The sequence below is a fragment of the Cebus imitator genome, unplaced genomic scaffold, assembly GCF_001604975.1.
Source record: "Cebus imitator isolate Cc_AM_T3 unplaced genomic scaffold, Cebus_imitator-1.0 Scaffold53, whole genome shotgun sequence".
Taxonomy (NCBI): domain Eukaryota; kingdom Metazoa; phylum Chordata; class Mammalia; order Primates; family Cebidae; genus Cebus; species Cebus imitator.
Genome location: NW_016107368.1, coordinates 5,181,842 through 5,194,055, shown reverse-complemented (window position 1 = coordinate 5,194,055; position 12,214 = coordinate 5,181,842). Strand labels below are relative to the sequence as shown.

Here is a 12,214-nt window from a genome sequence, read left to right as displayed (position 1 = left end):
CTGTGCTACTGGCCTCAGATAGCTGCTGCTCACCTGAGATAGGAGTGACAGAGGGTTGATTCATATAAAGTATAATGACCAAATTAGAAGAATTGAGATATCTATCACCTTAAACATTTATCTTTTCTGGTGGTGCGCGGTGGCTCACGCCTGTAATCCTAGCACTTTGGGAGGCCGAGGTGGGTGGATCACCTGAGGTCAGGAGTTCAAGACCAGCCTGGCCATCATGGTGAAACCGCATCTTAAAAAAGAAATAAATAAAGAAAAAGAGAAGTGTTGCAGGCCCTTGATCTTGCCGGAGTTGGAGAACGGCTTCTTGGGGTGCCAATCTAAGATCTGAAAAGTATAAATTAGCCAGGAAAAGAGCGGCGAGATTTAGTTCTAGGCAGAGAAAACAGCACTTGCCAATTCCCTGAGAATCAAACCAGAAACGATCCATTTCGCTCACTCATTCTGTTATTTACTGAATGTCAAATCCTTCTCAATCGCTCCCCAGACTTCGTTTTATTGTTCTTGCAGAAAGCAACTTATGGTTGGGCGCGGTGGCTCACGCCTGTAATCCCAGCACTTTGGGAAGCAGAAGCAGGTGGATCACGAAGATAGGAGTTTGAGACCAGCCTGGCCAACATGGTGAAACCCGGTCTCTACTAAAAATACAAAAATTAGCCGGGAGTGGTGGCGGGCGTCTGTAATCCCAGCTACTCCGGAGGCTGAAGCAGGAGGATCGCTTGAACCCGGGAGGCGGAGGTTGCAGTGAGCCGAGATCGCGCCACTGCACTCCAGCGTGGGCGACAGAGCAATACTCCATCTGAAAAAAAAAAGGAATTTATAATTTTAATTTCTGTTGCTATATTTAGCCGATGTCTCATTAGGATAAACTCAAAACTCCAGGTTTCTCACCTAAATCTCACTTTCAGGTTGTCATCTGCGCCCAGCGTAAAACGTCCTCCTGGTGACGTAAGAGCCTGGACCTCCCTCCTCTTAGGGACTATCCCACGCGATCAGCCAGTCGCAGCGCACAGCAATCAGCTTGACACGTGCTTTCTCCAATCGCAGGGCAGCTCCTTCCAGCCAATGACAGGCCGTCGAGGGGAAGCCCCTGCCCCCGCGGAAATATCAATGGACGAGCCCTGGGAGGAATGGAAGTCACGGCTCTCGCGAGGATGCCCCGGGAACTCCTCAATTCCCGAGGCGGGTCGTCACGTGGCCCGGGATCGCCCAATTGGCGCGCGGACTGCAGGGGTCGCCGCGGTTCCCGCCAAATACGAGCGCGGCGGCCGCGGCTGCAGCAGTGGCGCGGGCGGGAGGGCGAGGAGCAGCGGCCGCCTGAGGGGAGCCCGCGCCTCCGCCGCCTGAGAGAAACTCTAGCCGCCGCCCGGGCGATGCTGGAGGAGCCGGAGTGCGGGGCGCCCGGCGCCAGGGGACCGGTCGCAGGTCGGTTCGGGCCCGCGCTGAGGGAAGGGGGGGCGCGGCGCGCGGCCTGGGCTGGCCGAGGGGACGATGGGGGGCGGATGGGTCTCTGGACAACCAGCCTGGTCCTGCGGGCTGGGGGCGTTCACTCCCTGGGGCCTTCTCATCCTCAGCGAGGGCCTGGCGTCCCCAAGGGCGCCCTCCTTGACGTTATTGTTGTAGCCGCGACCATCTTGTTTCCGGCGCTTTTGCGTCAGTTGGTCCCTCCAGGGTCCTCTGGGGTGATGGGTCGGAGGGTCCGAGAGGGGAAACTGAGGCCCAGGGAATCGAAAGGGCTTGTCTTGCAGGTTACTGGGTTGCCTGTATGTCCCTTGACCATGTTGGACCTTGCGGCAGGCGGGTGGGGAAACTGAGGCCCGAGCTCGCACGGGCTCGGGGACCGGGGCAGATGCCATGGCGGGTCGGGGCAAGCCCGGGAAAGAAGAGGCCCGGATGGTGGAGGTGGCCGGGAGGCTGGGACTCCCGAGGTCTTGCTCCTGCCTGAGAGGCACCGTGACTTTCTTCTCCCTGTGCCTTGGGAGGGATCTTTGGAGCCCACAACGGGCTTCCCGAAACGGGGGAGGGTGAACCAGGGGACACCAGCCTGCCCCTCTCCATTGCTGGACTCTCCATCGTAAAACGCTTTGGCAGCACTTGGCACATAGTAGGTGCTCATTAAATAACATGAACGAATGAAGGGTTAGAATGGACAGCATCCGGTGTCTCAGCCTCAGCAGTGTGGATATTCGGGGGCCGTCTGGGCACTGCAGGTGTTGAGCAGCATCCCTGGCCCCCGCTTCCTGCAAGCCAGGGGCAACCCCTCTCCCCAGGTGGTAACCACAATGCCATTGCCAACGTGTCCTGTAGGCGACAGAGTCCCGCTTGCCTCAAGATCATGACTACAGTTCCCTCTAGTCTTTGGGATTTCACGGAGATATAAAATTAATAGAAATGGCGTCGGGACTGTCTTGGAGCGGTGATGTTTGGTTTGCCAGGATGTTTGTTTTTTGCTTTCTGTGATGGAGTCTCGCTCTGTTGCCTGGCTCACTGTAACTTCTGACTCCCCGGTTCAAGCGATTCTCCTGCCTCAGCCTCCCAAGTAGCTGGGATTACAGGCACCTGTACCAGGACGCCCAGTTAATTCTCGTGTTTTTTAGTAGAGACGGGGTTTCACCATTTTGGCCAGGCTGGTCTCGGACTCCTGACTTCAACTTATCCATCCACCTTGGTCTTCCAGAAACACCCCACGACTCACTAGGACCATACTACCATGAAAGGAAAGTATATTTTAGTGCCAAATAGAAAGGATGGAATCGCAGAATAAAAGAGCAGTTAGTAACTTTATACACACATATGTGTTAATCGTGTGTATCTTTGGATCCCTGGATTGGGGTGTCCCATTTTATATAGAGGTTTTTTTAATGGGTGGGGGTCCTGTTTTTAATGAGGTTGTTTCTGTTCCACTTGCATCAAAGCTAGTGACTCAAGGCCACACAAATAGATCTTTGTGATTGTCTCGAAAATAAAGTTAAGTGACTAAAGGTCATATATCCTTTAGTTGAGGGGTGGAGGAGAAATCTATGTCTTCTAGTAACTGAAAACTTGAGAATGATACTGTCTTTATTTCCTTCAAATGGCTAGAAAGAAAACGTGAATTTTCTCAGTACCTTTTCTTTATTCACCAGGCTTGGGGTGGTGGGTGGGGATAGTTTCATGTATGGATGATGAGTTTTTTAGGAAGCCCCAGTCTGCTTTTAAAAAACACTCACTTTTATGTAACGCTTAGCAAAACATATGTAGATTAACCAAAATAACTAAACCAGATTTTTCCAAGCCAGATCTTGTGGTAAGTGGGTAAGTGTGAGCTTCTGAACTTATTCTAACTACATAAGGTATTTATCCAAAGACTGGATTCTATTTATGGTCACTTCTGCCTCTGCTTTGATATTATTAGATGCTTTTCTTTTGATTTTTTTTTTTTTTGGTAGGAAAAGTTTCTGTCTTATCTGTCGACAGGACTTCAGCTCCTGCGTGGCAAGCTCAAAGTGCTTTACATTGTGTTACCCTCATGAATTATCTTTAAAAAGAAAAGGAATCCTTTTCTCATTTTACAGATTTGGTGGTGGTGTAGGGGCTAGGGTTGGGGAAGATGTTTGGGGATCACGTGAATGAAATAGGTAATCCTATGTTTTCTCTCATCCCTGCTTCTAGTCATTCCACTTTCATCTCATGAAACGGTTCCTGTTACTCTCTTAGTTGGCTTTCTGGTTGATTCCAGACCCTAAGCCAGGTACCGTAGGTGCACCATGAAACAAGTCTTTCTGCTCTCAAAGACTTGGCATTTTGTTTAGGGAGACACATAATAAACAGGAAGGTTTCAGAGTAAATGCCACAATGAAAATAAAACAAGACATGACAGTGTCTAGGGTGGCATTTCTCAACCTATTAGCATTTTGTCCCATATAATTCTCTGTTGTGCACTGTGCTGTGCATTTCATTGTGGGACATTTAGCAGAATCCCTGGCCTCTACTCACTGGATGTAAGTAGCACCCCTCCCAACCCTCCCCCCATTATGACAACCAAAAACATCTCTAGACTGTGCCACATGGCCCCTGAGGTCAGAGGGCTCAGAATTGCCTCCACCTTGTACATAATTGGCTCTACATATGTATTTGCTAACTTTATTATTTGCAACATTTAACAACTTACCCTTTGACACTTTTATTTGCAGCCATGGATTGCAAAGATAGACCAGCTTTTCCAGTTAAGAAGTTAATACAAGGTAATTATCTGGAAATGGGCTAAAGAGCTGTTCCTAGTTGATAGTCTTTATTTTCTCTTATTGGAGATCTCAGTGGGAGCCTGGAGCTAGAAGGGACAGAAACAGTCCCTCTTCAGACTAGGAAGCTGGGAAATTGTTCTTCACACAGTAATGTGTGGTTGGGTTCCCACAAGCAAATCTGGAGGCCTCCACTTGTGCACAGTTGGCGTTTGGTAACTTGCACCTGGGTGGCTCTCCTATCTATTGCAGGGAGCTTAGCAGCATCCCTGGCCTCTTCCCACTAGATGCCAGGAAGTGGATCCTCCAGGTCAGAACAATGAAAAATATCTCCATGCATTGCAGATGTCCCTAGAACTGCCCCCGTAGAGAACCACTGTTGTCCTGAAAGATAAATGTCCCCAAATCCTTCTGTGTAAAATGGGGAGTGCATTTACCCGTAGGCCAGATGAGTGGTTGGATTGTGTGATTTTTTTGTTGTTTTGTTTTGAGACGGTATACGGAGTCTAACTCTGTCACCCAGGCTGGAGTGCAGTGGCGTGGTCTCAGCTGACTGCAACCTCTGCCTTGCAGGTTCAAGCATTTTTCTGCCTCAGCCTCCTGAGTAGCTGGGATTACAGGCGCCCACCACCACACTGGCTAATTTTTTTGTGTGTATTTTTAGTAGAGATGGACTTTCACCATCTTGGCCAGGCTGGTCTTGAACTCCTGACCTTGTAATCACCCGCTTCTGCCTCCCAAAGTGTTGGGATTACAGGAGTGAGCCACTGTGCCTGGCCCGGATTGTATTTTTAAAAACTACAGTTTTGGGTTTTTCAAACTTGAGCTGGGTGCAGTGGTACATACCTGTAAAACCAGCTATTTGGGAGGTTGGGATAGGATTGCTTGAGCCCAGGAGTTTGAGGCTTCAGTGAACTATAATCACAGCACTGTACTCCAGCCTGGGTGATGGAGGAAAACTCTGTCTCATTAAAAAAAAAAAAAAAAAGTGGCAGGGAGAAGCCAGGCATGGTGGCTCATGCCTGTAATCCTAGCAGTTTGGGAGCCTAAGGTGGGCAGATTGTCTCTGAGCTCAGGAGTTCGACACCAGCCTGGCTAACATGGTGAAACCCGGTCTTTACTAAAATACAAAATAGCTGGGCATGTTGGCCACACCTGTAGTCCCAGCTACTCTGGAGGCTGAAGCACGAGAATTGCTTGAACCCAGGAGGCAGAGGTTGCATTGAGCCAAGGTTGCGCCACTGCACTACAGCCTGGGCAACAGAGTGAGATGCTGTTTCCAAGAAAACCCAAAACAACAGGTTTTTATTTGGTCGATTACATTATGAAACAGTGAATAGAAGAGGCATTGGCGTTTAAGTAAGTGAATGTAGTTTCCTTGCAAAGTTCACTCATCTGATTTCCTCATTTCCCAAAGTGTTTCCTCTTCTCTCTCCTAACCAGCCCTAAGTCTGGCAGGCCCTGGGAGAATAGTTGGATTGATGACAAAAGCCTAACAGAGCCTTGGCTGCTGAGGCCAGAAAAAAAAGACAAAACCCTGTCCACAAATGTGCCTGTGTATTTTCTACTTTAGAACCAGATGCAGTTTTCATTGAGATTTTCACCCATTATAAATTTGGAATATGAACTGGATCTCAAATAAAAAAAATGTCTCTTGAAATTCTGGCAGTGGCTCTGCTAAAAGGCTTGTCAGGATTTTGGTTGTTTAAAATTAGGATGTTGAGGCTGGGCATGGTGGCTCATGCCTGTAATCCCAGCACTTTAGGAGGCAGAGGCAGGCAGATCACCTGAGGTCAGGAGTTCAAGACCAGCCTGGTCAACAGTAGAAACCTCGTTTCTACCAAAAATACAAAAGTTATCCAGGCATGGTAGTGTGGGCCTGTAATCCCAGCTACTCAGGAGACTGAGGCCAGGAGAATCACATGAACCCAGGAGGTGGAGGTTGCAATGAGCCAAGATCGTACCATTGTACTCTAGCCTGGGCGGCAAGAGCAAAACTGTCTCCAAAAAAAAAAAAAAAATAAGTAAAATTAGGTTATTAGAAAAGTATGGAATGAAAACATAGTCCCTCTTGCCCTACCTTTTTTTATTCTAGAGGGAGTCTCACCCAAGTGTCGCGATATTGGCTCACTGCAACTCCTGCCTCTTGGGTTGGAGCAATTCTCCTGCTTCAGCTCCCCACGTAGCTGGGGTTACAGGTGTGCACCACCACACCTGGCAAATTTTTGCATTTTTAGTGGAGATGGGGTTTCACCATGTTGGCCAGGCTGGTCTTGAACTTCTCAACTGAGGTGATCCATCCATCTCGGCCTCCCAGAGTGCTGGGATTACAGGTGTGAGCCACCGTGCCTGGCTTGATTTTTATTTTTACAGCTTATCTCATTCTTTGTTTATCCTGCCTTCTGTTTTTTTTTTGTTTTTTTTTGTTTTTTTTGTTTTTTTTTGAGACAGTCTCACTCTTTTGCCAAGGCTTCAGTGTGGTTGTACCATCATAACTCACTGCAGCCTCTACCGTACTGGGCTCAAGCAGTTCTCTTGCCTTAGCCTCCCAGAGTGCTGGGATTATAGGTGTGAGTCACTGTTGCCTGGCTCCAGATAGCCGCTTTTCAAACTTTGAAATTATTCCCACCATGTCCCAACAAGTAAATAATTTTGAAGCTCATGAGTGGTTATAACTCTCAACATTCTCTAAAGATGGCTTTCTGTCTTTGTTTCAGCCCGTCTGCCGTTTAAGCCGCTGAATCTTGTCCCAAAGGAGAAAGCCGATGACATGTCTGACGATCGGGGTACATCTGTGCAAAGTAAAAGCCCCGATTTTGAGACTGAGACCTCTTTGGACACTTTGGAAAATGACTGTCATGTGGGTTCTGACATAGACTTGAGACCAAAACTTGTCAACGGGAAGGGTCCCTTAGATAACTTTTTAAGAAATAGAATCGAAACTAGTATTGGCCAGAGCACAGTCATCATTGATTTGACAGAGGACTCGAATGAGCCGCCTGACAGTCTTGTGGAGCACAATAAACTAAATTCTGAAGCCTCTCCCTCCAGGGAGGCAGTAAATGGCGACAGAGAAGAAGCTGGGGATCAGCAGGGGTTGCCGAAGGCCATTCAGAATGACAAGTTGGCATTTCCTGGAGAGACCCTTTCAGACATTCCTTGCAAAACAGAGGAGGAGGGTGTTGGCTCTGGAGGCATGGGGAGGAGAGTTGACTCCCAGGAATATTCGCCACAGAGCTGCCCGGAGCTGATGAGTGGCCTGAGAATGTGCTCCAGAAAGGAGCAGGACGACTGGAGTGAAGCTGGGGGCATCCTGTTCAGAGGGAAGGTGCCCGTGGTGGTCCTGCAGGACATCTTGGCTGTGAGACCCCCCCAAACTAAGTCCCCTCTGGCAATACCCCAAGGCAAGAGCATGACCCCTGAGAACGAGGTGCTGGAATCTTGCCTCGAAGAAGACTCTGTACTCAGCCATTCTTCCCTGAGCTCTCCCTCTTCCACCAGCTCACCTGAGGGGCCGCCTGCTCCCCCAAAGCAGCATAGCAGCACGAGTCCCTTCCCCACCTCCACACCCATCCGCAGAGTGAGTATCTCCCACGGAGTCTCCACACATCAGTGTTCACAGATCTCAGAGCGCTGTCAGTCACCGCTGGATCACCCAGATGGTTTGTGGCAGAGTGAGCGGGGCCATGGGCTAGGTCTTGTGACCACTTGACGTGAAGTTCTTCCCGGTATCAAAACTCAGAGTGTTCGGTTGTACGTTCATTGTGATACACCTGGGACTTGATTCATCAACAGTACCTGCTGTCTTGTGTGGGTAACACCCTGCCGTTTAGCCTCCGTTGTTCACACCTAATCAGCGATGGCTTAGCTGTTTCAGGGAATTAGGATGTGAGCCCTCACTTCAGACTCCAGGTCCAGCTTCCTCTGGGCCCCTCCCGTCCAAGCACAGAACTGTAGAGACCTTGGGGGTACGGAGGCACTGAGCACTGAAGTGGCAGTGAGATGGCAGGAAACATGACATGGGGAATTCTGTAGGGTCAGCCCCTGTCAGCACAGCCACTCATCTTAAAAACAGCCTTACCTGGGGCCGAGCATGGTGGCTCACACCTGTCATCCCAGCATTTCCGGGAGGCTGAGGTGGGAAGATCGCTTGAAGATTACTTCAAAACCAACCTGGTTAACATAGACACCGTCTCTACAAAATAATTTTTATTTATTTGAGACAGAGTCTCTATCACCCTGGCTGGAGTGCAGTGGAGTGATCTCGGCTCACGGCAACTTCCACCTGCCAGGTTCAAGTGATTCTCCTGCCTCAGCCTCCTTAATAACTGGGATTACAGGTGCATGCCACCACACCTGGCTAATTTTTGTATTGTTAGTAGAGACAGGGTTTCACCATCTTGGCCAGCCTGGTCTTAAATTCCTGACCTCAAGTCATTTGCTTGTCTTGGCCTCCCGAAGTGCTGGAATTATAGGCATGAGCCACTGCGCCCAGCCCTGCAAAAACTTTTTTTTTTTTAAGACAGGGTTTCACCGTGTTGGTCAGGCTGGTCTTGAACTCCCAACCTCAGGTGATCAGCCTGCCTTGGCCTCCAAAGTGCTTGGATTACAGGCGTGAGCCACCACTTTTTTTTTTTTTTTTTTTAATTATTTGGGCGTGGTGGCACATGCCTGTAGTCCCAGCTACCTGGGAAAGCTGAGGCAGGAGGATCACTTGAGGTCAGGAGTTGGAGGTTACATGAGCTGTGATCATACCACTGCACTCCAGCCTGGGTGACAGAGTGATACCCTGTCTGGAACCATTTTTAAGAAACCCATAAGGGTGACTTTTGCATGGTCTGTCTCTGTCATTGGTTTTTGATTAGCAAGATGGTGTCCTTAGGGTCTTATGGACCAAACTGATAAAATCAGTCATGAGTCCCATGGTATGTTTAGCAATGTCTTTTTCTGTTTGTTTAAAATTTTTACTTTTTATCTTAAGTATGTAGAACCAGAAGAAACAGTGCTTTTTTGTGTTTTTGGTTTTGTAGCACTTCTGTTTGTTCATGTTGGGTCTTTATATGAGAGTAGATCCTGAAATAGATCATTTAATCTCTACCTGTAAGCAGGTATGAGTAGACCACCTGGACCATAAACCACCAACCTTGTTTGCTTTTGGAATTTTGAACTCTAAGGAACCATTTGTCTTTATTTTTTTTTTTAGATGAAATCTTGTTCTATCTCCCAGGCTGGAGCTGGAGTGCAGTGGAATAATAACAGCTCACTGCAACCTCTGCCTCCCAGGTTCAAGCAATTCTCCTGCCTCAGCCTCCAAAGTAGCTGGGATTAGAGGCGCCTGCCATTATACCCGGCTAGTTTTCATATTTTTAGTAGAAATTAGGTTTCCCCATGATGGCCAAGCTGGTCTCAAACTCCTGACCTCAGGTGATCCACCTGCTTCAGCCTCCCAAAGTGCTGGAATTACAGGTATGAGCCACTGTGCTTGGCTGGGACCATTTATTTTCCTGAGTGACTCCATTTCTTGTTTTTCACCTGAGAAGAGGCAAAAAAGAAAAAATGGCTCCCTCTTTAGGTTCATGAAATGATAAAAATGAAGCAAATCTTTTCTTCTTTTTTTTTTTGAGATGTGGTCTCACTGTCGGTCAGGCTGGAATGCAGTGGCGTGATCTCGGCTCACTGCAACCTCCACCTCCTGGGTTCAAGCGATTCTCCTGCCTCACCCTCCTGAGTATTTGGGATTCCAGGCTCCCACCACCACACCCAGCCACTTTTGTATTTTTTTGGTAGAGATGGGTTTTACCATGTTGGCTAGGCTGGTCTCAAACTTCTAACCTCAAGTGATCTGCTTGCCTTGGCCTCCCAAAATGCTGGGATTACAGGCGTTAGCCACTGTGCCTGGGCTTCTACTTTTTCTTTTTTCATTTTTTTCTTTTTAAGACGGAGTTTCGTTCTTGTTGCCCAGGCTGGAGTGCAATGGTGCTGTCTGGGCTCACCGCAACCTCCGCCTTCCGGGTTCAAGTGATTCTCCTGTCTTAGTCTCCTGAGCAGCTGGGACTACAGGTACGCACCACCATGCCGGCTAATTTTGTATATTTTACTAGAGACGGGATTTCTCCATGTTGGTTAGGCTGGTTCTGAACTCCTGACCTCAGGTGATCCCGCCTACTTTGGCCTCTCAAAGTGCCGGGATTCCAGGTGTGAGCTTTTTTTATATGTGCAGGTTTGTTACATAGGTAAGCAGATTATTTTATCACTTAGGTGCTAAGCCTAGTACCCTCTTCTAAGTTGCTAAATGTGCCAGACTGGGATTTACACATTTCAACTTCTACCTAAGCCACCACTCAGTCTCCCAAAATCAGAGTTGAAGTCTCTCCACTTTGGCCACCCTGTAGTGTCCATTCAGTCACTTGAATTTCTTCCAGGCTGCTGCCGCTTTGCAGAATGTTGTCCTGTGATGCGTTGGCAGCCATGTAGCAAGAGCAGGACACAAGCACATGTTTCTATTAATTTTGCCCTTTCATCCACAGCTCAGTCTGCAAAGTGGGACATCACCTTGTTGGGCACTGTGGTGAAACAGTCCTGCCCCCTTTCTAACACAACTGAGCACATGAACCACAGTGTGCGATATTTAGGAAACCCTGCATTTAGGACGCTAGATCTTGTTCTGAACACAGGCTGGAGGTTTTGGAATGCACTAGAAGGCAGTATTAGTCCAGCTTTTCAAATAATTGACAAGTGGTGAAGGCTTTAGGCTGGCCCAGAGCCTATGGCAGAAAGCGGCCACAACCACCCCGGGAGGGCCTGTCATTCACTGAAGCTATGTGAAGTGAAGCGATGATGAGGAGGCCTCCCCCTGCTCTGCTCTGATGGCAGGGCTCCCTGAGATCCCAGCTGGGAGAGGCTCCACCTACAACCCCTACTTCCTCTCCGGGCCTTTGAGGATTCCTGCATGTTGGTGCCTAACTCAGCACCTTTCCGTGAGGTCTGCACCCCTCCATCCCCCACGCCCACAACCCCTGTTATTCTGGGAAATACATTGTTTTCACACTTTCCCTCCCCACCAGCCCCTCTTTCCAGATTGCAGGGGGAGCTGGTGGGAAGCTTGCAGATTATTTCACGTTGCCATGTGATCTGTGTGGTTGTCTGTGGGGTCTGTTCTTCCCTGAGTTGGTGCAGTGAAATCTGCATTGAGAGCCTCCGGGCATTTATTGCCACTGTACTTTGTGAGCTGGCTTGCCTTCTATATTTTTTCTTTTTTAAAATAAAAGAAAATGGGAGTTTGTTCCGATACAGATCCAGCTGTCCCTTTACAGGGAGCTTCAGAGCGGGTTTTTGTTTCGGTTTTTGTTGTCATTTTAGTACTGTAGGATCTAGAGAATCTCACTTTGGAAAAACAGTGATTTAGAAAGACCCCTCTTTAGGTACTACCCGAGTCCTTTGAATAGCTGAAGCGTTCCTTTTTAGTATTACAGTTTTCTACCATGTGGGAAAGAAACTTTTCTGAAGTTTGTTTGCAATCAGACTTGTAATTTAGCCTCTTCTGTTAGTGATAGAGATGATTAGTCTACAAATGATCATGTTGGTGCAGTTGCGTTTGTTACTGGAATCTTTGGCTTGCCTCTGTGCCCAGATTGCTGGAACTTCTTTGCATATACTTGAAATTATGTTTGTAATAAATTGTCCATGTTTAAAAGAAGTAATGGTCCAGGTGCACTGTCTCATGCCTGTAATCCCAGCGCTTTGGGAAGCCAAGGTGGGAGGATTGCTTGAGCCTAGTAGTTAAAGACCAGCCTGACCAACGAGGTGAAACCCTGTCTCTATAAAAAATACAAAAATTAGCTGGGCATGGTGGTGCACACCTGTAGTCTCAGCTCCTCAGGGGGCTGAGGTGGGAGAATCACTTGAGCCAAGGAGACAGATGTTGCAGTGAGTTGTGATTGTACCCCTGCACTCCAGCCTGGGCAACAGCCAAGACACTCGGTCTC

The 12,214-nt window shown here is 48.4% G+C and overlaps 1 protein-coding gene across 5 annotated transcripts in view; it reads left to right on the top strand.

Moving 5' to 3' along the window:
- The first annotated feature begins 1,231 nt into the window (after positions 1-1,231).
- The window catches only part of CHAF1A (chromatin assembly factor 1 subunit A), a 41,008-nt gene continuing 30,025 nt past the window's right edge, over positions 1,232-12,214 (top strand). For 2 of the 5 annotated variants that reach the window (XM_017528419.1, XM_017528417.1), the window contains exons 1-3: positions 1,232-1,434; positions 4,182-4,232; positions 6,947-7,809. In XM_017528419.1, the coding sequence (XP_017383908.1) occupies positions 1,383-1,434; positions 4,182-4,232; positions 6,947-7,809 (966 nt within the window). In that variant the 5' untranslated portion in view covers positions 1,232-1,382. Of the gene's footprint in view, positions 1,435-2,019; positions 2,114-4,181; positions 4,233-6,946; positions 7,810-12,214 lie in introns of those variants that run through there. The other 3 variants (XM_017528420.2, XM_017528418.2, XM_037738432.1) reach the window with 3 other exon arrangements.